Below are 25,334 nucleotides of genomic sequence, written 5' to 3'. Positions count from 1 at the left end.
CAGCCTGATAGGTGCCGCTTGAAGAGTGGCACCTGCGTACGTATTTTAACACAATCCGCGAAGTTGGTCTAACGGTTGGTTTTGACTTTTGGTAGGTTTGGGTCAGCACAACAGCCTTATGTGCAAACCATTCGTCGTCGGACTACGAATACCCGTGTAGGCAGGAAAATGCTTAGATAGAAACCTAATAGATATAAATATAGATAAGTAGTCCCCGGAAAGTACGCGAATAACCCTGACAATGCCGACACTATAAAACTAAAGATAAAGTATACCTTCGCACAGAAGAGAAAAATCGGTGTCCTTATTTAGCTATTTACGTCCATAATGACAGCTTTAAAAGCCCCATACCCTTGTGATAGAACACTCATTAGTAGCCGCAATGCAATCAGCATTCATCAGGACCGCGATCAATGATGCATGCAAAATGTCTCAGATTGCGGTAATGGGAGATGTCGGGTGTTTCAGATCTGATGTCGATGAATTGTGTATTTGCCCATGTTGTTATTCAGCTCGGGTGGTGAAAATGGGCCCAGGTTGACTGCGGCAAGCCGCGCGAATGGTGCAATTCCTGGATAAGGAGGCCTTCAAGGCACTGAGGCAGTCTTATTCAAGACGACTGTGCGAAAGTCATTAATCGTGTACGTAATGTTCCATCACGTTGCAAAGGTGTTATGCCCGAGCAACTGTGAAAAGTCCGCTGACCGAGGAGCCTGAGAGAGATGCCTTGCCCATTCTCTCACGGCTGTCCGGTATGCGGAAGAAGGCGGGAGTTTATTCGGGAAGGTTCGAGAGGCGAGTCGCCCTTCGCGGAAAGGTCAGGGCTTGAACGTCCTTTGAAAACCGGTTTGGGGGACGCTTCGCACAATTCTGCTTTAGTAATTTTCGCTTGAGTTTCACGGGTGACATCGCCGGCATCGAGCGTTATTTTTTATGCGATTAGCAATCTTTGCGAACTTTCGATGACTTTGCTTACTTTGTTTTACAATATAGCTCACGTAATGAATCCGCTCATATGTAGCCATGGACTCCGAGATAGGGCTGCGCCTGCGTCGCCCGATTTTGGACTACCCCTATAGGTGCGCCGGTTGCCGGCTCAGACGTCTTGGGAATTGAGAAACGAAGCAACAGCGGTTCTAAATATGGTGCAAAGAACATGTGTTTACTAGTTTTCCTTGCCTTCTTTTCCAGAGAAAGGCGTCGTGCAGTTTAACTTGCCTTGGCTCTGTCCAAGAAAATTTATGTCTAAATGAGTGGATAAAATGTTAAGGAGAACTCCACACCAAAATGCCCTGTCCAGATCGTTTTTCTGCGAGCGAGAAGATCGGCACGCTTGAATGCGCCGTCGCTATCGGATGTCGCACGGCCGCTTCGCCCGTCCACCTGAGCTCTCGTTGCTGCCGCTGTGTTACCGGTTACTTGCGTCGTAGAACAGCAGCATTCTTCCTGCTGCTCGACGATGGAAGTAAGCCTCTTGACGTATGCCTTCACTGACGTCGTTCTCTCCATCGCGGCCGAACGCGTGTGTAACCTCATTAAGTTAAAGCACAAAGGAAGCCAATCGTCAAACCAAACCAATTTTTACGGCGCCGGGTCTGCGATGTTCGGAAAACACGCCCTGAGACGCTCGCCCGAGTCCGCTGCCCGACTAATGTCATGATGGTTTGGTCTATGAACTTGTCGATGCTATAGATACTGGCAAGTTCACTGGAGTGGTAAGGGAGCGGTCAGAAGCACATTTAAAAAAAAGCGTGGCATGTGGTCACGTTTGTGTTATGAACTAACGCCCTGGATTACAAAAAAAGAAGCAGTGGGAAATCGCACGCTGAGAACACCGATAAACATGCAGTGTGACGCAACTCGAAAAATAATATTGAAACGTCCAATAATTTAGAAAAAAAAAAGGATTGAATCGACGCGACGGCACATCACAGTCCCCGTAGGCGTCGAAGTCTCTACAATGAAATTATTTTTGTACAACTCTGATAGCGCCCACGCAACAATGGTTGCTTGTATACTGTCAAATGCTCATATTCTGTTTCCTAAAGCTCATGGCACGGTGCGAAAACGCGCACGCGGTGAAAGCGAAACAGTGCGCGGACAAGCATGCAGACGCGCAGTCGGTCGCTGCGAACCTGTGCGATCGCTGCATTGAGGCTTCATTCTATTACGCTACATTTAGGTATACAAACACTATAGGAACATATTTCACATAGTTTACTCTCAGCGTTTGCCTACCTTTCACGCAACAAGCCGGTTCGGGAGACTCCATCGCGGCGACCGCACTGGCGTTCACTGTACGTATTCAGTAAAGAGATACCGTCTGTAAACGATTCTGTGCTTTCAGTTTGTCCAAGATTATTATTTAGACAGTAAAAAACTTCTCTCGTATCGAAAGTACTTACAGAAATGTCCGGGAGAGCTCCCGCGTGGTGTTTTCAGTGAGCGCTGACAGCAAAACCTATGAGGAGCGCGCCGCGTGATCCCTCATACTACGCCAGTGAGGCGCTTCCGATAGATGGCGACTCCGTAACTCCTCGCCAACAATACTACCCTTATACGTCCGAATATAGAATACGCATGCGCTCTTTGGGATCGTGCCACTGACAAACTAATTAATTCATTAGAACTTGTGAAAATAATTCAGTTCTTTTCATCTTACGTAATTACAATAGAACTGCAGGTGTACCTACCACGAAAGCCAACATTGCACTAACCGCACTTTCTTCTTGTCATAAAAACGCACATTTATTTCTTTTTAAAAAATTAAATTATGGGGTTTTACGTGCCAAAACCACTTTCTGATTATGAGGCACGCCGTAGTGGGGGACTCCGGAAATTTCGACCACCTGGGGTTCTTTAACGTGCACCTAAATCTAAGTACACGGGTGTTTTCGCATTTCGCCCCCATCGAAATGCGGCCGCCGTGGCCGGGATTCGATCCCGCGACCTCGTGCTCAGCAGCCTAACACCATAGCCACTGAGCAACCACGGCGGGTATTTATTTCTTTTTCATAAATTATACTATCATTTAACACTGCGCAAATATGTAGTTTTCTAGCCACCATACGTGTCGCCTCGAATCGACCGCCGTTATAAGGTTGGTATTGAATCATGCCACACTAAAAAAATTTTGCCGTCATTTTTCCTTCGGTCATCGACAGAATGGAACCGTCTTCCTGGTGGAGTCGTATCCATTTGCGGTAACCAAAGATTTCGAGAAGGTTTAGCTAACATTGTGTAATCTAAGCATTTTTGTTCACTGTATTGTAATCCAAGTGCATTTCGTATTTACCACTTTACTATCTTAGTTTTCTGCCAATTTATCATGTCGTTGTAAACCCTAGCTAAAACTGTGTAAGGAGAAGCCTTTATACTTAAACGTTCTAACTGCTTTTATTTTATTCTTTTTCTCATTTATTGCAACCCACTCCCCTTTTTAATGCCTTTGGCGCTGAGGGTAATAATAAATAAATAAATGATAAGTCAGCACAACACTGCGCAAGAATATGCCCACGTACGTAGTCACACTTAATTTAGGGAAGTTCCGGCGAGTGCGACCGGGCGTATTCGAGAACCGCAACGTATCGATGTTGATAGCACACCGTGTCATCCCTTCTAGCTGTTTGTTAGTGCACTGTACGAAATGAGGAACTGTACATTTGAAATCAGTATGGTCAAAACTAAATTACAGAAGCAGTTGCCTTCATCCTAATGACTTGATTAGCTTCAGGTCAGTCGCTCAGGTCCGCCAGCAGTTGACGCTCGAACTCGGCGACTATGACAGGCTCAAGCTGTGCTGAACGCGATAGACATCGACTCAAACTGTGGGTGCTGCTGGCAAAAATGAAGTTCTTGCAGCCAACAACGCAACACTACTTGCCTCCTATCTCTAGCCTGTCCACACAGAACGTAACATGTCGTGACACGAACTTCTCTCGCTGAAGGCTAGCTCATTCCTCGGGCCTGTCGCCTGCCATTCATTCCCAGCATGGTATGCGTAGAATTCCTTCTACGTCATAGCGCAATGTGGCCAGCAGCTGAGGAGCAGGCAAGGCAGGTGTTTCGAGGGTATGAACGATATTCATTTGTAAAAAATCTGCGCAACTCGCGAGCCTCGATGATTTCAAGAAACGACAGAAGCGGGCAGAAGCAGATCATTTTTCGGTGATAAATATCGTAGAGGCACCTATTCCACTTAGTCCGTAGGAAGGCACGTTATAGGAGCTGTATCACACATCACAAATGCAGCACTGATAGCATCGGGGCTTCAAATTCTCTGTCCATGACGTGTAAAGTTTAAACGAAAGGAACCTGTGGAAGTTCCCGAAATGACGCCTCGTTTTTCAGGACAGAAAATGGTTGTTAGTAGAAACTAAACGGGAACGCCAATATCACCCGGTGTTGCAAGTAGTATGGACACATAGCTTACATTTCAGCCTGTCATCTTATCTTCACGTGAAGAAACACACGTTCCAAATGACGGTTTCTACAACGGAGTCGCGTCTTTGCCTGTAGTATTTCAATAATACTCATCATGTCATGCCGTGATCGATGTGCGCTGTGGCCGAGTTCCAGACGTTAAAGGAAGGGCGCCTGCCATGAATGTCCGTGGCCTAGGTAGTAACAGGCGGAAAGGTCAGCTGTTACACTTCTTGCGCAGCTGAGCGTTAGACATCATTGCAATTCAGGAAAGAAAAATTGAATCCGATGAGGACATAGCGGCTGCTGTAGCTCCATTTCTTTCTGAGTACGAAGCGTGTCTTAGTCACGCGATTAATGTCTTTTCAGGATGTATGCTATTTGAGAGAAAAAACGCGGCAATGCAGCGTGTTGGGGGTGCGCACTGGTAGGGAACAGCGCGTTATACGGTGTTATGTCTACAGGTTAAATCAAGTTTGGAGGTTCCTTTGCGGGACCGGGAAGACTACTTTCTCTCATTGACCCAGCACTTACGCACTTGCAAAACGCGTGCATGACGTGATCCTTGGCCCCAACTTCCCTGCCGCGCACTCCATCCATATCGCCTGTATATCCAGCGCCCTCTGTCCTGATCTTCACCTTCTAGACGCCGCTGACCCACCTCCGAGCCGCCTCTTTTCCTGTCACTCGCCCTGCTTTGTGCCTTCGGTGAACACGAAATATAAGCGGAAGCTTCAGGGTGACCGCAAACCATTTTCCGTTCCACGGCTCATTAAAAGTCTAATTATGGCCCTGACAATGCCATTAAGTCGATGAGTACTTCTGACCTAACACCTCAGCAGACTGAACATCAACACGTCTCCTTTCTTACCTTCAGCTTTTCGACATTAGGGGTCGTCCCATGGCCCAAGCTACTTGTGTGACACATCACATAAATACCGACGATACGTTTCCTGTTCATCGGTACCCATATCGAGATACCACCACTGAGCGTCAAGTTATTCAAAGTTGAGAAGATGTTCGCCAAGAACATCACTGAGCCATCTAGCAGTCCTTGGGCACAGCGTTCAGTGCAAGTTGGAAAAAGAGATGGTACATGGGGATTCTGTGTGGATGATTGACACCTTAACAGAATTACCAAAAAGGACATGTACCCTCCGCCCCGCACAGATGACGCGCTTGATTTCCTGCATGGTGCCCGCCATTTCTCCTCCCCGATTTACGCTCCGGGTGCTGGCAGATTGCTGTGGATGATATGGACCGCGAAAAGACATTTGTAACATTTGACTGCCTTTACCAATTCAGGATTATGTCATTCGGAGTGTGCAACGCGGTGGCCATCTTTAGCGCATGATGGACTTTCTGCTGAGACGCTTTAAATGCTCCATATGTTTACGCTACTTGGACGAACTCATCGTCCTTTTACCAAATTTCGAAAGTGATATAGAGCGCCTTTCAGTCGTAGCTGCACTGAGAACTTAAACTGTAGCTGAACTAGTTCGGATATCACTTTAGCCGTCGCCAAATCACAGACCTTGGCCATCTCGTGCACGCTAATGGTGTACCACCAGGCCTGGACAAAATCAGCACAGTCAATAACTCCCCTGTTCCCTGATCTGCAAAGGTTGTGGGCCGCTTAGGGCTATGCGTTCAGACTTCCGTCGCTTCGTGAAGAGTTTTGTGGGCATAGCGAAGCCACTTACTGAGCTTTTGAGGCAAGGCGTTCCTTTTTCATGGGGCCATGAAGAAGCTTCTGTGTTCTCGCACCTCATGAACCGGCTCACGACTCCTGCGACACTTGCCCACTTTGACACCGCTGCGCCTACCGAGGTGCGCGCCTATGCACGTTGCCATGGGGTTGGTGTAGTACTAGGATAACTCCAAAGTGGCCATGACCGTGTCATCGACTACGCTATAGCCGGCTCCTATCAGTCAATGAGCGCAATTATTCCAATACAGGACGCGAGTGTTTGGGCCTTGTTTGGGCGACTGCGAAATTCAGACCTATAAGGACGAGCCTTCTGTCGTTACTGACCGCCACGTGCTGTGCTGGCTGTCTTCTCTCAAAGATTCTTCCGGACGGCTTGGTCACTAGGCTCTACGCCTACAAGAATTATGGTATTCGCTCGTCTAAAAACCCGTCCGCCTGGACCAGGTGCAGATTGCTGGTGAGGACACTATCAACTGTATTTTTCCGTGCTGGACCTGATTCGCGTAGATGAAGAACAAAACCAATGATCTTCGTTGCAAGAAATCATCAATCGCCTGGAATCATCGTCCACTGACAAATCCGTCCACAAATGTGTGACTGACGAGGCTGTCCCATACCGCCACAAGTTTCAACCTGACGGATCTGACCACCTCATTGTCGTGCCTACACAGTTACGACGGAGTGTTGCCACCGAACTTCACGATGCGCCCACTGCTGGACGTCCTAGCTTATGTCGCGCCTACGAGCGTGTCCGATGTCGTTTATTTTGGCCAGGCCTTGCACGCTTGGTTTCTCGTTACGTGGCCATTTGAGAATCTTGCCCAACGTCGCAAAACACCCCCGCTCCTACCTGCATGTCCCCTTAAGTCAATCGACATACTCGCAGAACCATCTTTTAGCGCTGGACATGATCTTCGGCCCTCTTCCCACATCCACTTTGGGAAGCAAATGGATAACCACGGCTGCTCATAATGCTACACGCTACGCAATTATCCGTGCTCTGTCGACCAGTTGCGCAACAGATGTCCCGCACTTCTTGTTACGTGACGTTATATTGCTTCACGGCGTTCCGAGAGTTGCGCACTGACCTTGGCTTTTATTTTCTCTCTCAAGTCATCACCGACCTACTGCCTTTTTTTAATACTAGACCCAAAGTGACTACTTCTTACCATCCCCAGACTAGCGGTTTCAAGGAACGCTTGAACCGCACACTCTCACAGACATGCTCCTTAAATGTGTTTCGCCGGATAAGCACTATTGGGACCTTGATTTTCCCTGCGTAACTTTTGCGTCTCTTTACTCTCGCCATGATACAGCTGCGTTTTCGCCTTTCTACCTATCGTATGGACGAGAGCCGACTTTATCCCTGGACACTTTGCTCCTCCTATCTACCACCTTCACCAGCGAGTGCGCAAATGATGTCATATCGGTCGTGCTGACAACGCCCGCCAGCTTTCCCGCACACGGCTTACGGCGTCGCGAAGAAACCAGCGACGTGGCTACGATGCTTCGCACCGAGACGTGACTATGTCTCCTGGTGCGCTTGTGCTTCTCTGGCCCCCTTGCCGCCGTGTGGGCCTCTCCGAAAAACCTCTTTCCCGGTTCATGGGCCCATATCTAGTGCTGCGCCAGGTGATACCTGCTACCTGCTACGTGCGAGATTGCCCCTGATATTTCCACCTCGTCGTCTCTCTTTCCATCCAGTGACGTCGTTCCCGTATCAAGGCTCAAGATCTACCACTGTGTTTCTGACGGCTCCATTTAGAGCTACGGAACAGTTATTGCATTTACCAAGCAAGACAAGGCCTATCATGATTGAAGAGACGATGCTTGCGACCACGTTATAGTATGGCATGCGCTGTTCGTTGTCGGAAGCCCTACACGCATAGTCGCTCATAAATATAGCTGTATATGGTCGTTAATTCCCACGCTTCTTTCACACAATAATATGCAGGGTGTCCCAGCTAAATTTAGCCAGAGTTTAAAATATGCGAATGCCACGCAGCTGGACAGAACCAACCTAATATTGTTTGCCGTTTAGTGAGAAAGTTGTAGAGCGACATGTAACACTCCCGATACCGCTCTCTGTTACTCAATATGTGCTACATAAAAGTGTTTTTGCGAGTCTGAAAGAAGCCCGCAAATGCACGCAAAATTGTCGCGCGACTGGCCGCTCGACGCACTTGTCGTGTATTCGCGGTCTCCTTTCACGCTTGGAAAAGCACTTTCATGTGGCACATATTGAGCAACAGAGAGCAGTATCGGGAGTGTTACATGTCGCTCTACAATTTTCTCACTGACACTTTTCATCTGAATATAATACTCGATAAGTAGATTAATTCATTAGAACTAATTATGTAATTAAGCAGAATTAATAAAATGTAATCTAAGTATCTCCAAGCGACGGCAGACATCACCACCTTGGTTCTATCCAATTACGTGGCATTGTCATATTTTTAAACTCTGGCTAAAGTTAGCAGGGATGCCCTATATAGAGGGTGTATCACGCAACTTGAACGGGGGTTTAAAAAGAAGTGGTTAACCGCACTTGCGTGAAAGCAGTGACATATGGTTTGCCGTCATGTGGCGCTCCTTATAGGCTATTCTTTTATGTTCCGCTTATTTAGTTGGTTATGTAAGATCAATTATGCAACATTTTAAATATTCCCTTTAGGGTCAAGTGGCGCATCGTTACGTTGTAGAGGGCATTTCAAAACGACCGATCCAATTTTTTTTTGCGGCAGCGTTGTACATGCTGCATGGTGATATCTTCCAGCGTTTAAAGAAAGCTCGAGAAATGTTAAATAATACCTCGTGACTGCGCTCGTGCGTTATCGTATTGCAGCGCGCTCAACCGTGCGCCGAGCCTGTCGCTTATCAGCAGGGGCGTACCCAGGGGGGGGGGGGGGGGCTTATGGGGCTTCAGCCCCCCCCCCCCCCAAATTTTTTCGTCCTGTCCATACACCGCCGACTTAAGAAACTCCCGGCGCCGGAAATCATTCTGGATTTTGTCTGGAACGTCTTTTTCACACTCGAAAAGCCATTTCACCGCGAAAATTGCGACCTCGGGCTGTATTTCGCGGCAACGCCCATGCACCCGGAGTCACATAAGGCAAGCAGCCCCATCCGTGCGCAAAGTTTCAAGGAAGTTTTGATAGCGAACGGGCTCGCCGCGGCATGACGCGGAGGCCGCGGGATCTGCACTCTATCATGGAATCTTCGGAGCGCGAGGATGTCAATACCGAAACTTTATGGGTATAAAGTTCTCATAAACTTTTGACGTGAAAGGTGCATTGACATTCCCAAACGAGTGCCCTAGATTTTCAATTGCGGAACTTTGTAAGCTGAATGGTCCCACAAATATTTGACGCCAAAGGTTCATTAACTTTTCCAAAGTCGTAAATCGGGCCGTACAACGAGACAAGCCAAATCAACACACTATCAGACAAGTTGACAAATCCCGCAGCGAGGCCAGATGAGACGAAGCGTTGTGGTGGTTCATTCGTGCCGCCATGTGAAATAAAAAAAAATCAACATTTTTTTTCACCTGCGCCAAAGCATCCAGTGAAGACACTAAAGCCAGCCAAGGTAACTACGTTCTTATTTATTTTTTCTACTTTGACTTTTAATCGCGAGGACACATTGAGCCTCTTCAATTTTTTTGTTCTCGCTCCCCTACCCGCGGGCTGCCAGAGCCAGCCAGAGCGCATGCGTTTTTCTCGTGTTGCCCCGACCACCGCGCGGCGGACTTCGGTGTGCGTTAGGTTTTCTCTGGCCGAGTGCATTTTCGCCTGGCAGATTTTTGGACGCTTTCTAGCTAGCAGACGAGAAAAAGAAACAATGGTCGCTCGCCGCCATCACTGTGGGGACTCGACGGATTGCCCCGCGTTCGCTTGAGCGCAACCTCTGCAGAAAGTCTTGTTTCGCCGGTGTAGGATACCGAGCAGTATGCGCATGGTTCTTGGTAGACCAAGCGTCTCGTATTTTCTTCAATGTTCCTTTAACAGCCACATTAGTTCCCCAAAGTAGGCATTCGATTGTGACCAACATAGTTTCCTTTGCGTTTTTTTTCGTTACTGTGCCCTCGCCACACAAAATAAAAAAATAAAAGAACGTTGTTGCGGCGCAGCGAATTGTCGCATGGTGAAAGTTCTATTTTGTTATTTCTTTTGCGGAAAGTAAAGGGCCATGGGACGCTTCAGCTGCCGGATACTCTTATTATATTATTTCGATAGCAATTATATGGACGCTCTAGGTGAATTCCTGCCGTCGCCGTCGCCTTAACGTTCCGTATAAAGTCCAAGGGTGATAACATCGTGACCGCGCGCCGCATGCTGTGTGTGCGAGTGAAAGCGCGTGGGGGGTGGGGGGAATGGGTGAGCCGACAATGGTGGCTCAGTCTTGTGTGCGCAAGGGAGAAAAATGAGGAGCAAGCGCGCCGCCTTCCGTCGGGCGCGATAGATCGGGGGGAGTGGATGGAATGGGGGCGGGATCTAGAATTCTGTGAATCTGTGATTGCGCAACATGTTTATTTGCCTTGTTTGACCCATTATATACTGTGACTTTTTCATAGATACGTAGATTTATTGGAGACTTATACGTATGTTTAGATATCTTGTTGCGAGGTTTTGTGCATATGTGCAGTGAACTTTGTTTCCAGTGGCGCTTTCTTGCCTTTTATCAAGCTGTATCTTCGCATTTGTATATTCCATTGTATCTTCGCATTTCCAGCGTACGAGGGCGAGTCAAATGAAAGTGAGCCTACCTACCCTGTGCAATTATGACTGTGTTCATTATCTGCAAGGCCTGCGCATAGCACACAGGCATCTCTCATTTATAGAAGTGACACTCAGGCGTGAGGATAAATGTTTTTTAATGCGCTCATACACTGGGTCGAGCATGGTTGCGTGACGTAATGGACGCTCCAGCTCCAGAAGTTGACCAGCATGGTGCCGTGAGGTTTTTGACAGCTAAAGGTGTTTCCCAAAAAGAAATTAGTCACCGTATGGCTGCCGTGTACATTGAACATTGCATTTCATTGGCCACTGTGAAGCGTTAGAACAAACGGTTCAAAGAAGGACATGAAAGTTGCAAAGACGATCCCAGACCGGACCAAAGCCATCGTGCAATCACACCTAACAAAATTGCAAAGGTTGATGAGCTGATGACACAGGAACGGAGGATAAGCATCGATGAACTGGCAGAGCGTGTGAACATCAGTCACGGTTCGGTTCACCATTACCATTCACGCCATAATTCATGAACATCTCGGTTATCGGCTCTTGTGTGCGCAATGGATGCCCAAGGTTTTGAACCACCGCCAGAATACGGAGAAGTTCCGCGCTGCCTCTACTCATCTGATCCGGTTTCACAATAACGGTGACGATTTCTTGTCTGCAATTCTGATCGGAGACGAACCATCATACCACTACTACGAGCCTGAAACACGACAGCAAAGCTTACAATAGAAACATTCGTATTCACCACCCCCAAAGAAAGCAAATTAAGGCCATCATTTCTGCCGGAAAGGTGTTGTTGACTTATTTTTCGATCGTAAGGGGCCATTACTGATAGAATTTGCTAAATCTTGAGAGACTATCAATTGTTTCTGATATTGTGAAACGCCGGATCGGCTGCGTGTCGCAATCAAGAACAAACTACGCGAAAAATTGACGAATGGGGTCATCTTATTCCACGACAATGCCTGTCCCCACGTCGCTGATGTGGTTAATACAAAACTGGCAAAGTTCAAGCGGGAAACGCTGCAACATCCGCCATACAGCTCAGACCTGTCGCCTTGCGACTTTCACATTTTGGGACAACCGAAAAAACAGCTCAAGGGAACCAGATTCGACTCGGACGATGACGTAAAAGTCAGTTGCAGACGTTTTCAAGCAACAACCAAAGGAGCTTTATGAGACGGGAATGACGCGACTCTTTAATCAATGGGACAAATATCTAAATGCTCATGGAGGCTACTTTTAAATAAAGTACCCCGTTTGTCATATATTCGCATTGGCTCACTTTCATTTAACTCGCCCTCGTATATTCTGCAGAACTCCTGCTTTTTATACATGCTCCCTGTTGAGACTATAATTTCGGTGCAACTACTCACGATATACGACCGGTGACAGCTGCTCCTGCGTAATACATTGGAACAAATGACAGCGTCATTGAGATTTTTCATTGGTCGTTGCATATGTACAAGAATGTAAAGAAGGATCTTGAATGACAAAGTTTCATTAACATATTTGTCCTCAACTTGTTCATTTCATGGCCTTAACATTTTTCATATCAGCTGCATGCACTGCTTTGCTGGTTTCGAACTGATGTAGTTCTAAAGTTCATGTGATATTTTCTTTACTTACTAAATAGACAAAAACATGGAAGCATTGACATCAATTATGTTGGGGACAATTTTTGGCACATACTAGCTAGTATAATGAAAAAATACATACTTTACTTGTATTGACAGTGCGTAGCGTTGAAGAATTCGTTTGCAGCATCTTTGGCAATGGCAATGAAGTTATTATTCATCTATTTGATCCCTAGGCAAATTATTTAAGAGGAAGCTTTAGCTCGGGCCCAACTCCGACGCGGCCTATTCAGATACATGTAAAACGCAGAAACGCTTTTCTGAGATAACTCCTGAATCGCTTTTAATGAAATTTGTTGCATTTGAGAGAGTAAGTTAAATTCTAGTGTTTGTTGGAAGCGGAATTTCGATTTAGGGCTCGAACTTTGTTTAAAATATTTTGAAATATTAGAAACTTCGAAAAAAATAGAAGCACGAAGTTTACAAATTAATAGCTCTGCATCAAGAACAGATATCGCGGTTCTGTAAGCGCCACCCATTACACTATTAAAAGCGGACAAATTCGATATGTCTATTTGTATCTTACGTGAATTAGTTAAGTACAAGGGTTTTGCAAAAGCCGTATTTCCATAATACTTAATCTTTTGAGACTCATGTGTAACATATATTTTGTCCGCTGTAGATCTACTATTATGTGCAATTCACAGAATTGTGATATCAATTTTCATTGCTGATTAACAGAGTTGTAAACTTCATTGTTTCATTGTCTGAAAACTTTCGATATTTGCCACTTTTCAATAAAACATTGAAGACCTAAATCGAAAATTCGAAAGAAACAATCACTAGAATTTAAGTTTTTCTTTTAAATGCAACAAACCTCATTAAATTTGGTGCAGTGGCTGCTGAGAAAAACGAATTATCCTTCTACATGTATTTAGATAGGAGCATCCGACCTGTTTCCTCTTAGGAGGAGGCCGAGCTGCATTGTGACCCCCCCCCCCCCCCCACCGAACGAAATTTCTGGCAACGCCACTGCTTGTCAGGGACGACTGTGCTTCCTCTCCGCGTCGATCACAGGAGCCCTAGCACAGAAACCCGCGACTCTACCCATTACGTCACACATGCATGCATTCCTCAAGAGGGAGACTTAAGAATTTTCCGCACGCAAGTTAGATCGCGTAAACATTTGGCGCGTTTTCAGAACGCTGATGGCTTCTTGTCAGCCTCGCCTTGTGCACCATCGATGTGTGATGCCTGCAACACCATTGGTGGCGCTCTTGAACACGGCAGCGCTGTCAGACCTTTAGTAGCTGACCCGGCGCTCTTTCTTTTCTTCGGCAGGAGTCGCCTTATGTGCTGAATCATACGCATATAGATGTCAAAACCGCGCATACTTTGAATCCCGTCCGAGGAGCCCAAGCAACACGCTGAACCTTGCTATGGTTGTCACATGTACGCCCTTCGTGCCAAACTACCAGTTCTTTAACTACACGAACGCCGGACCTCTAGCACAGCAGCCCGATAGTGTGACCGTTACGCTACAGACGCGTTTGCCCCCACATCGGCGTACTTGAGTTATATCGTAGATGTGGCACGAAAAAACCCCGGAAGTTTTTCTAATTTATTCACACGTCATCAATACATCAAGTTACGGGCCTATCGGGAGCAAAGTACAGTCTGAAAATTTAGGCCGATCCCGAAGATATCGCGTTAAATATTTAGGCGTCCGTCGTTTCTACTTACTCCACGCAGTGGAGTGCCGTGCGCAGCGACACCGCCATATTGGCCTCGAGCTCCACCACTGGAAAAGCTGGCGCCACCGTCGGCGTGACGTGCTATTAGGGATCACGTGGACATTGCGTCCGCGTCGGCTGCTTCGGGAGCGCCGAAGCGAGCTGAAAAGAAGAGTTTAAATTCCCTCGTACGCTGCGGTCCTCATTTAGTGGCGAGATTCTCCCGCTTCGAGTGTCTCCTTTACAACGTTTGAAAGCACCACAATAGGTAGTGGCTGCCTTTGAAGGCGCGCAACATGGTAGGCTACCGCTCGGTGCCGCAGTGCCGGACGCACGTGGCCGGACGTACGCAACGGAGCCCGGTGTCAGCCTTATTCACACGTAGCCTCAGGATAAGAAGCTGCGTGAAGCTTGACTCGCGAAACATAAAACCGGCAAACAGCCATCGGCTACAACTCGGATATGCAGCAAGCACAGACGCGAGAAAGATTTCTGCTACGGCGCCGGGTCTGCTATGTTCGGAAAACGCGCCCTGAGACTCTCGCCCGAGTCCGCTGCCCGACTAATGTCATGACGGTTTGGTCTATGGACTTGTCGATGCTAGAGATAGTGGCAAGTTCACTGGAGTGGAAAGGGAGCGGTAAGAAGCACATTAAATAAAAAGCATGGCATATGGTCATGTTTGTATTATGAATTAATGCACTGGATTACAAAAAAGAAGCAGCGGGAAATCGCACGCTGAGAACACCGATAAACATACAGTGCGACGCAACTCGAGAAATAATATTGAAACGTCCAAGAATTTAGAAGAAAAAAAAGACTGAATCGTCGCGACGGCACATCACAGTCCCCGTCGAAGTCTCTACAATGAAATTATTTTTAAACAACTCTGATAGCGCTCACGCAACAATGGTTGCTTGTATACTGCCAAATGCTCATATTCTGCGGCCTAAAGCTCATGGCACGGTGCGAAAACGCGCACGCGGTGAAAGTGAAACAGTGCGCGGACAAGCATGCAGACGTACGCGCAGTCGGTCGCTGCGAATCTGCGATCGCTGCATTGAGGCTTCATTCTATTACGCTCCATTCAGTTATACAAACACTATAAGAACATATTGAGCCTCAGATTACTTGCGGGGACAGTTATTCAGAGCTGCTAAACCTATATAGGAGGCGAAGATTCCAATACCCCCCACCACACAAAGCGTTGACGAAGGAGGAAGCCGCAGGATGGCGTAGACTGCAGACGGGTTCCTTTCCAAATCTTTACATACTAAGCAGGATGTTCCCCACACAATATTGCGCCGTATGCCCGTGGTGCGGAGCAAGGCCAACACTATATCACATCACATGGGAATGCGAGAGAAACAAGACATTCCACAAACATACAACACCAAGTGCGGAGCAATGGGAGAGCCGGCTCACCAGCTGCGAGCTAGGGGTCCAAAGGGCCCTCATAGCACACGCAAGCGAGGTGGCCCGACTCAGTGGTGCCCTGGACTAGGGGCCCACCCAAGGCTGAATAGGACCCAAAGTTTTCAAGAATGAAGACTTCGTCCTCAACTCGCTAATATCTTAAAGAACCAATAAAGTTTTCCATTCCATTCCATTCACATAGTTTGCTCTCAGCGTTTACCTACCTTTCACGCAAGAAGCCGGTTCGGCAGACTCCATCGCGGCGACCGCGCGCAGTGGCGTTCACTGTACGTATTCAGTAAAGAGATAGCGTCTGCAAACGATTCTGCGTTTTCAGTTTGCCCATGATTATTCAGACAGTAACAAATTTCTCTCGTTTCGAAAGCACTTACAGAAATGTCCGGGAGAGCTCGTGCGTGGTGTTTTCAGTGAGCGCTGACAGCAAAACATATATGAGGAGCGCGCCACGTGATCCCTCATACTACGCCAGCCAGGCGCTTCCTATAGATGGCGACTCCGTAACTCCTCGCCGCCAATATCTCACCTCCACCTCGAGGCTTTCTTCGACTTCAAGTTTGAATTGCCTTCTAACTTTCGTTGTGATAGAAATTATACGGGCACTCCAGGCGCACTTCTGCCGTCGGCTTCGCCATGGGCGATAACACTGTCGCCGCACGCCGTATGTGCGAGTGAAAGCATGCAAGGGGAGGCGACGATCACGGCGCAATATAGCGCACGCGAGGGACGAAGGCGGAGAGCAAACGCGCCGTCTTCTGTCGCGGTAAAGCCCGTGGGATACGGGAAGGAGGGAGGGGGGGGGGGGGGCGTTGGGCTCCGGCAGCAACTACGTATTTCACGACCGGGCGCAAGGGTAGTGACGATTGCGGCTCTATTTCGAGCGCGGAAGGGAGAAAAGTAAGGAGGCAGCGCGGGAGGGAAGGTGAACGGCTTCTACTCCGCCAGCAAATGCGTAATTTGCGCGAGCGCGCGCCGTGTATTGAAAGCGATCTGCAGACTGATCATAAGTTTCTGGGTGTTGCGTTCTCGCCGCTGTTTGGGTCGAAGCGATGGACAGCTCGGAAATCGCGCTGATGCTGCTGCGCTTGGTGACACCAGCGTTGGACCGCGAGTGTCCGCGGTCATCGAGTGCGATGTGCTCGTGTTTGCATATGCGTGCCGACACCGCACTTATTTAGTCACCAAGTGAATGTTTGCAAGTTTACACGGCCGATAAATCTATCCCTCGTATATCTGTCTACCAATTCGCTATCGCATTCGATGCTCAGTCTTTCGGTGGAAACTGCGACATTCCCCCCCCCCCCCCCCCATTTTGTCAGTGTCGAACTGTCACGAAGTATCTCCCCGCCGCCGAGCTCACACAGTCTATTTACAACGCATTTCTATATTCCCACGTCATCGAACTGCGGCCGCATCATCCAGGAAGGAACGTCAGCAGTGCAACGCCATGGCGACGAGCTGAAATACCATGACGTGCCACTTTCTAGAAGTTGACGATATTGACACGTGTACTTATCTTTATCGGGCGACCACGTTTGGCCGCCTAACAAATGTTATCGCACAACGCGGGACGCGCCTGCCTGTATCCGAAGTTTCTGGAAAGTTATCGATGCTTCTATCCACTGTGTGTTGTCGCCGAACCTTGTGTTATCTGATTTCATCGCTTGACACGAATGGTGTAGAACTTTGTAGAAGGCATGCGGGTCCCAACGATTAGTCTGGAACATTCGATGACTGCTGTATAAAAGCCGACGCGCTTGACCCGCTGATCAGATTCTCGACGATCGCCGACTGTGTTCGCCGCTTTCGTTGTGCTATAAGTGTAGCCTGTTTTGTGGGCACAGGTTCGCCCAATAAAATCGAGTTTTGCCTTTCACAGTATTGCTACTGTGTTCTTAACGTCACCGCCACGTGACATCTGGTGGAGGTGCTTTCGTTCATGTACCGGACGCCCCCGACAAGCCGTGATCCAAGCCCGGACCGCAAAGTGAACACAAACGTAGTCCCGGAGCCTCGAGCAAGCCGCCGTCTTCAACAGCTGCCCCCGGAGCACGGACTTCTACCTGAGAAGACCAAGAAGATTGTGGACAAGGCAACCCCAATGGCAGCCCCAGCGTCCCCCATCGTGCTGCAGCAGCCCAGGGAACCTCCGACCTTCCGCGGATCAACATTCGAGGACCCGGAAACCTGGCTCGAGACGTATGAGAGGGTCGCTACGTTTAACAGTTGGGACAGTGACGACAAGCTGCGGCATGTCTATTTCGCACTGGAAGACGCCGCCAGGACCTGGTTCGAGAATCGAGAAGCCACCTTAACGACCTGGGACCTGTTCCGAAGCAGCTTCTTGCAAACGTTTACAAGCGTCGTGCGAAAAGAGCGAGCCCAAGCACTACTAGAAACCAGAGTGCAGCTGCCAAACGAGACGATCGCGATCTTCACGGAGGAGATGGCCCGTCTTTTCCGGCACGCCGACCCGGAAATGTCAGAGGATAAAAAAGTCCGCTTCCTGATGCGGGGCGTCAAGCAAGAACTTTTCGCAGGACTTATTCGTAACCCGCCGAAGACCGTAGCTGAGTTTTCTGCAGAGGCATCGACGATCGAGAAAACTCTGGAGATGCGCACCCGGCAATATAACCGCCAGGGGCTCACGCCGCAGTACGCCATCCAAGGACTGGATTCCGACAACCTTCAGGAGACCATCAGGGCCATTGTGCGCGAAGAACTGCGCAAGGTCCTGCCTTCGTCGCAGCCCCAAGTGGCTTCGATCGCCGACATTGTGAAAGAAGAGGTGCACCGATCGCTTGGAGTTCCCGAGCTGCAACCACAATTACCGCAGCCCCAACCAGAAGCGATGACATACGCCGCCGTCGCACGCCGTCAAGGTCCCCCTCCACGACCACGCCAGGGCCCTGCAACGACGCAATTCCGCCGTCCGCCGCCACCGCCGCCGCCAGCACGCCCACCCGTCGCCCAGCGCACCTACGCGAGGAAGACGGACATTTGGCGAGCCCCCGACCACCGCCCGCTCTGCTATCACTGCGGAGAAGCCGGCCATGTGTATCGCCGATGCCCATACCGCGACTTGGGACTGAGAGGTTTCGCCGTCAACGCTCCGCGCCCGCAGCAAGGTGAACGCCCTCGCGATATCGCCGACTACCTCGCCGCCACTCAGTGGAGCCCTCGACGACCGTCCCGTTCGCCGTCACCAGGCCGTTACCTGTCGCCGCAGCGCCGACCATACACTGGCCCAGCCCGGGGCCGGTCTGCGAGCCCATATCCGGAAAACTAAAAGCAGCAACCGATGGAGGTGCGGTTGCTGTTCGTCGAACTGACGAAGATCCTCCGACGCCGACGGAGATGCCGAAGAGACCATCTCCACGACATAATAATGACACGCCGCCGTCCCGACGAAGTCAGAAAGCCAAGACTACACCGACAAAAGACTACGTGACGACGCGACGTTCCAGCTTCAGTTTAACGCGACGCAGCCGTGATCCGACGCCAAGACCCAACTGCAACGCCAGACAAAGAACCACCGACCTCGACGTACTTCTCGACGGCCACGCAGTCACTGCCTTAGTCGACACAGGGGCCGATTACTCCGTAATGAGTGGACACATCGCCGCCCAGTTGAAGAAGGTTAAGACTGCATGGGAGGGCCCTCAAATTCGAACTGCTGGAGGACACCTCATTACGCCAACTGGAATCTGCACGGCAAGAATTACCGTTCATGACCGGACTTACCCTGCCACCTTCGTTATCCTCCAACAGTGTTCACGAGACGTCATTCTCGGCATGGACTTCCTGAATCAACATGGCGCAGTCATCGACCTGAAGTCGAAATCGATAACACTGTCGGAAGATCAAGCGATACCGCCGGAGAGCCCTCGTAGTCACCACGCCTTGAGTGTGCTCGAAGATCATGTGAGCATCCCGCCTCGCTCCAGCATTGTCATTTTGGTCGGCACCGAAACACCCGCTGACGTAGAAGGCGTCATCGAAGGCGACAGACGTCTACTGCTCGACCGTGAAATTTGCGTCGCAAGAGGGATCGCTCGACTGAACGGAGGAAACACAAAGGTGTTGCTGACAAACTTCAGCCAGGAGTTCAAGCACATCAGCAAGGGCACGACGATCGCATACATCGAGGAAATTCAGGAAACCAGCGATGCGTTTGTCCTCTCGGATTCTGTCGCATCTACCCCGATGACTGTCGTTCCCGAGCCAGACATCGACATAAATCCAAGTCTCCCCGCGATTAAGCAGCAACAGCTCAGAAGTCTGCTTCGACGATACAAAGACTGCTTTTCGACGTCATCGAGGATTCGACAAACACCAGTCGCAAAGCATCGCATAATAACCGACGAGTGCGCTCGACCACTCCGCCAGAGCCCTTACAGAGTTTCGACGCGAGAACGCGAAGCTATAAGACACCAAGTCGACGAAATGCTGCGCGACGACATCATCCAGCCGTCGAAAAGCCCGTGGGCGTCTCCAGTTGTTTTAGTGAAGAAAAAGGACGGAACGCTACGTTTCTGCGTCGATTATCGTCGATTGAACAAAATCACGAAGAAAGACGTATACCCCCTCCCACGGATAGACGACGCATTGGATCGGCTCTGCAATGCTAAGTACTTCTCATCGATGGACCTCAAGTCTGGCTACTGGCAAATAGAAGTCGACGAAAGGGATCGCGAAAAGACCGCCTTCATCACCCCAGACGGCCTCTACGAGTTCAAGGTTATGCCATTCGGACTGTGCTCGGCGCCTGCAACGTTCCAGCGCGTCATGGACACGGTATTAGCAGGATTGAAGTGGCAGACCTGTCTCGTTTACTTGGATGACATCGTCGTCTTCGCCGGAAATTTCGACGATCACCTCAAGCGGCTTGCGACAGTACTAGAGGCCATCAAGTCGTCAGGGCTTACTCTGAAGCCGGAAAAATGCCGCTTCGCTTACGACGAGCTTCTCTTCCTAGGCCACGTAATTAGCAAATCTGGTGTCCGTCCAGACCCGCAAAAGACAGCTGCAATCGCACAGTTCCCGCAACCCATCAACAAGAAGGCAGTGCGTAGATTCCTTGGCATGTGTGCGTACTACAGGCGCTTTGTCAAGGACTTTTCACGCATCGCCGAGCCGTTGACCCGTCTAACTAAATGTGATGTTGAGTTCAAGTGGGAAACGCCGCAGGCCGATGCATTTGAAGAACTCAAACGACGCATGCAGTCACCGCCGGTACTTGCGCACTTCGACGAGTACGCCGATACAGAAATCCATACTGACGCCAGTAGCCTAGGCCTCGGTGCCGTTCTAGTCCAGAGGAGAAACGGAGTCGAACAGGTGATAGCTTACGCTAGCCGGTCGCTGTCAAAAGCGGAAGGCAACTATTCTACGACCGAAAAGGAATGCCTCGCCATCGTTTGGGCTACAGCTAAATTTCGCCCTTATCTTTATGGCAGGCCATTCAAAGTCGTCAGTGACCATCACGCGTTGTGTTGGCTAGCGAATATAAAGGATCCTTCAGGACGACTGGCGCGATGGAGCCTCAGACTACAAGAATACGACATCACTGTAACCTACAAGTCCGGGCGAAAACACTCCGATGCCGATTGCCTATCACGCGCCCCCATTGACCCGCCGCCGCAAGACGACGACAATGACGACGCCTTCCTTGGGATGATAAGCGCGGAAGACTTCGCTGAACAGCAACGGGCAGACCCGGAGCTAAAAGGCCTCGTCGAATATTTGGAAGGGCACACCGACGTTGTCCCCAGGGCATTTAGGCGCGGATTATCTTCCTTCACGCTTCAAAACAATCTACTCGTGAAGAAGAACTTCTCACCAGTCCGCGCCAACTACCTTCTTGTTGTCCCGTCAGGACTTCGTCCAGAAGTATTGCACGCCCTACATGACGATCCGACCGCTGGACACCTCGGATTTTCCCGGACACTATCGAGGATACAAGAAAAGTATTATTGGCCGCACCTGACCGCCGACGTCGCCCGTTATGTCAGAACATGTCGAGATTGTCAGCGACGCAAGACACCGCCGACAAGGCCAGCCGGATTACTACAGCCAATCGAGCCTCCTTGCCGACCATTCCAGCAGATCGGGATGGACTTGCTGGGACCCTTTCCGACGTCAACAACTGGAAATAAATGGATCGTCGTGGCTACGGACTACCTCACCCGCTTCGCTGAAACTAAAGCATTGCCGAAAGGTAGCGCAGCCGAAGTTGCGAAATTCTTTGTCGAAAACATCCTGCTGCGACATGGCGCCCCAGAAGTCCTTATCACTGACAGAGGAACGGCCTTTACAGCGGAGCTCACACAAGCCATTCTGAAATACAGTCAGACAAGGCACAGGAGGACAACGGCCTACCACCCACAGACGAATGGTCTTACGGAGCGCCTGAATAAGACCCTCGCCGACATGCTAGCGATGTACGTCGACGTCGAACACAAGACCTGGGATGCCGTCCTGCCGTACTTAACATTCGCTTACAACACGGCGGTGCAAGAAACCACACAGATCACGCCGTTCAAGCTGGTCTACGGCAGGAACCCGACGACGACACTCGACGCCATGCTGCCGCACGTCACTGACGAGGAGAACCTTGATGTCGCTACCTTTCTCCAGCGCGCCGAGGAAGCCCGACAGCTCGCCCGCCTGCGGATAAAGAACCAGCAGAGGACCGACAGCCGACACTACAACATCCGACGACGCTTCGTCGAGTACCAGCCCGGCGACCGTGTTTGGGTATGGACCCCGATACGCCGACGAGGACTCAGTGAGAAACTACTGCGACGCTATTTCGGACCCTACAAGGTCATCCGACGTATTGGCGCACTGGACTATGAGGTCGTGCCAGACGGCATTTCGCATTCACAGCGGCGCCGCGCACGATCTGAAGTCGTCCACGTGGTGCGCCTCAAACCCTTTTATGGACGCTGACGAACTTCCTTACTTTGTTGTTTTTTTTTTGCTACGAGTGCTTTTTTTTTTTTACTTTCGTTTGTTTGCAGCATCGGGTCGATGCTTTTTAAGAGGGGGGTAATGACACGTGTACTTATCTTTATCGGGCGACCACGTTTGGCCGCCTAACAAATGTTATCGCACAACGCGGGACGCGCCTGCCTGTATCCGAAGTTTCTGGAAAGTTATCGATGCTTCTATCCACTGTGTGTTGTCGCCGAACCTTGTGTTATCTGATTTCATCGCTTGACACGAATGGTGTAGAACTTTGTAGAAGGCATGCGGGTCCCAACGATTAGTCTGGAACATTCGATGACTGCTGTATAAAAGCCGACGCGCTTGACCCGCTGATCAGATTCTCGACGATCGCCGACTGTGTTCGCCGCTTTCGTTGTGCTATAAGTGTAGCCTGTTTTGTGGGCACAGGTTCGCCCAATAAAATCGAGTTTTGCCTTTCACAGTATTGCTACTGTGTTCTTAACGTCACCGCCACGTGACAATATGCACCAGAATGCGAATGAAGCGTTATTGGACAAAGTACGGATATGTTTTAGTGTCGCGTACGTTCTATACTAGTTGCCGCAAAATTGAATCTACGACATGCGTCCCTTTAGTGTGCGTTTCCTGTGCATCAGTGGTTTCCTCATAGCATGTGCGAGGTGTACGTCATGAAAAGCATGAAGGCGCGGGCCATAGGGCTAAAAGGTTTATTTTCACGGGTCTTACAGCGGCGCCAGAGAAGGGAGGGAAGCAGATGGGACAGCAGGTCGCATTATAGTAAGTATTGCAGCATCCAGTTCCGAATAACGAAGAACACCTGCAATGCGATAAAGTATACATTAAAAAAAATCGCTACAATGCGCAGTCATCTATAACGTGTAGCATGCGTAAGTGTAGAATAAAAGCGCAATGTAACAAACGGCCGGATAAACTTCGCCGAGCTGCTGCGTTTAAAAGTCCTGGCTGGCTGCTGCCGTTTCGTCCGACTTCTTCGACTTGGCGCTCGACGCTTTGGGGAGCAGTTGCGGCCGAATGTGTGGCAGGACGCCTCCTTCGGCGATGGTCACGCCGGAGAGCAGCTTGCTCAGTTCGTCGTCGTTGCGCACGGCAAGCTGCAGATGGCGCGGGGTGACGCGCGCCTTGTTGTTGTCCCGCGCCGCGTTGCCGGCGAGTTCCAGGACCTCGGCCGTGAGGTACTCGAGCACCGCGGCCAAGTAGACGGGTGCGGCGCCGCTCACGCGTTCGGAGTAGTTGCCTTTGCGCAGAAGCCGGTGGATGCGACCCACCGGGAAAGAGAGGCCGGCTCGCGAAGAGCGGGACTGCTGCTTCGGGCGCTTTGGCGATTTGCCGCTGGAGTACGAGTGACGGCTGGACGACATGGTAACGGTGGAACGACCGTGCTACGCGTGGTGACGCAACTCCACGAGCCCTGGCGAGGAATATCTGGAATGAAATACACGCAACATTTAGAATACGAGAAAAAGGTATGCAAACTAGAAAAAAAGAAATAACGCACAAAACTGTTGTGCGGCACAACGTCCAACGAAAACTCGATGACCTCAGCCCCCTTAAGAAATACGCTCCAACCTTGTGGGAGAAGCTCTGGGCTGCAGTATGGCAATGAATGAGCGCCACCTCATAGGACGCTAAATGGTTCTGTACTGCGACAAGGCGCGTTCCTGCATCTTGTAACGAATGCTATTACTGCCACGCACGCTTTCGCACAACGACCAATAGTTCTGAGCGTGAGCACCGAGACACGTAGTTGCTCCTACTATATGCAAAATACAGTGAAGGTTCTCACCGCTCGAGACGACCTTAAAAAGGGCAGGTGTCAGGTAATCCGGTAACTATCAGCCGAGTCCTCCGGTGGCCACTTCGCAAGGGCAGTGCGTCAGCGGTCGCGCGTCGGCAGAGTTTTATGCTCTCGATTTAAGTCACGTGCCTCATGTGCGCGAACGCATTGCGCTGTATCGCTTCTAATCCAGAACAGATCGATAACAATCAGATGACGGCAGATCAAGACAAGGTAGGATTATGCGTTTGTAGCATTGCCAAAGAGCGGCCAGCGAGCTGTCGTTTTGCTTTCGAAATAATGTCGTCACGTGTTTCTGGGTCGCTAATACATGTTGCTTATTTGCACACGGCTTGTTGCTTAAATTTGTATTTGCAATATAAAGAACAGCTTAAGAGGATGCATATTTTAGTACACTTAAAATATTATTAAAATAAACAGTTAAAATAGGCACTCCTTTATTCTTTCTGCCTTTTGTTTTGAATTCTGAACGCTTTAGTTGTTGCGCCTGCAGGTGGCGCTGTAGTCATTTCAGCTGTTTCACCTTTCGTTTCGCCTCTGCTGCTTTTCTGCCTGCTTGCACACCGACAACTCACGTGCTTCCCGACTGTTACGAGCGCTTCTTGCCTCCAACGCCGGACTTGGCTTTATCCGCAACCTGAAAGTATGATCGACAGTGTGAAATACTTCCAAAGTGCCCCTTGTGTTTCCCTCCGGTGCACGAACGTGTGTACAACCAGACGTGGCCGTTTTAACGCTTCCCAGTCGACGGAGGGCAAGGTAAATTTTTTTTATCTTTGAATGTAATTGGCACTGATGGTGACGCTGTCTACTCATCGGTTCATTTAGATTCCCCTTTTTTGATAGTAGTGAACGTGCAAACTACTACGCTGAATTGACGAGAGCTAGCAATTTACTGTGACTGTTCTAATGTAAGGCGGACGCGAC

At 49.6% G+C, this 25,334-nt stretch overlaps 2 protein-coding genes across 2 annotated transcripts in view; one reads left to right on the top strand and one right to left on the bottom strand.

The window, feature by feature from the left end:
• Positions 1-23,282: 23,282 nt before the first annotated feature.
• Positions 23,283-24,500, bottom strand: LOC126539474 (histone H2A-like). The gene is made up of 2 exons (XM_050186333.3): positions 24,396-24,500; positions 23,283-24,034 (listed from the first exon to the last, which is right to left on the bottom strand). The coding sequence occupies exon 2, from the start codon at positions 23,968-23,970 to the stop codon at positions 23,542-23,544; it is 429 nt and encodes a 142-aa protein (XP_050042290.2). The 5' UTR covers positions 23,971-24,034; positions 24,396-24,500; the 3' UTR covers positions 23,283-23,541.
• Positions 24,501-24,592: 92 nt separating this feature from the next.
• Positions 24,593-25,334, top strand: part of LOC126540300 (Na(+)/citrate cotransporter-like) — a 165,581-nt gene continuing 164,839 nt past the window's right edge. Inside the window, exon 1 of the mRNA XM_055074929.2 lies at positions 24,593-25,166. The gene's annotated coding sequence lies outside the window, so the exon portion shown is untranslated. The remainder of the gene's footprint in view (positions 25,167-25,334) is intronic.

Source organism: Dermacentor andersoni, chromosome 3 (assembly GCF_023375885.2).
Source record: "Dermacentor andersoni chromosome 3, qqDerAnde1_hic_scaffold, whole genome shotgun sequence".
In the NCBI taxonomy this organism is placed as follows: domain Eukaryota; kingdom Metazoa; phylum Arthropoda; class Arachnida; order Ixodida; family Ixodidae; genus Dermacentor; species Dermacentor andersoni.
This window is presented reverse-complemented; position numbering and strand designations above follow the sequence as displayed.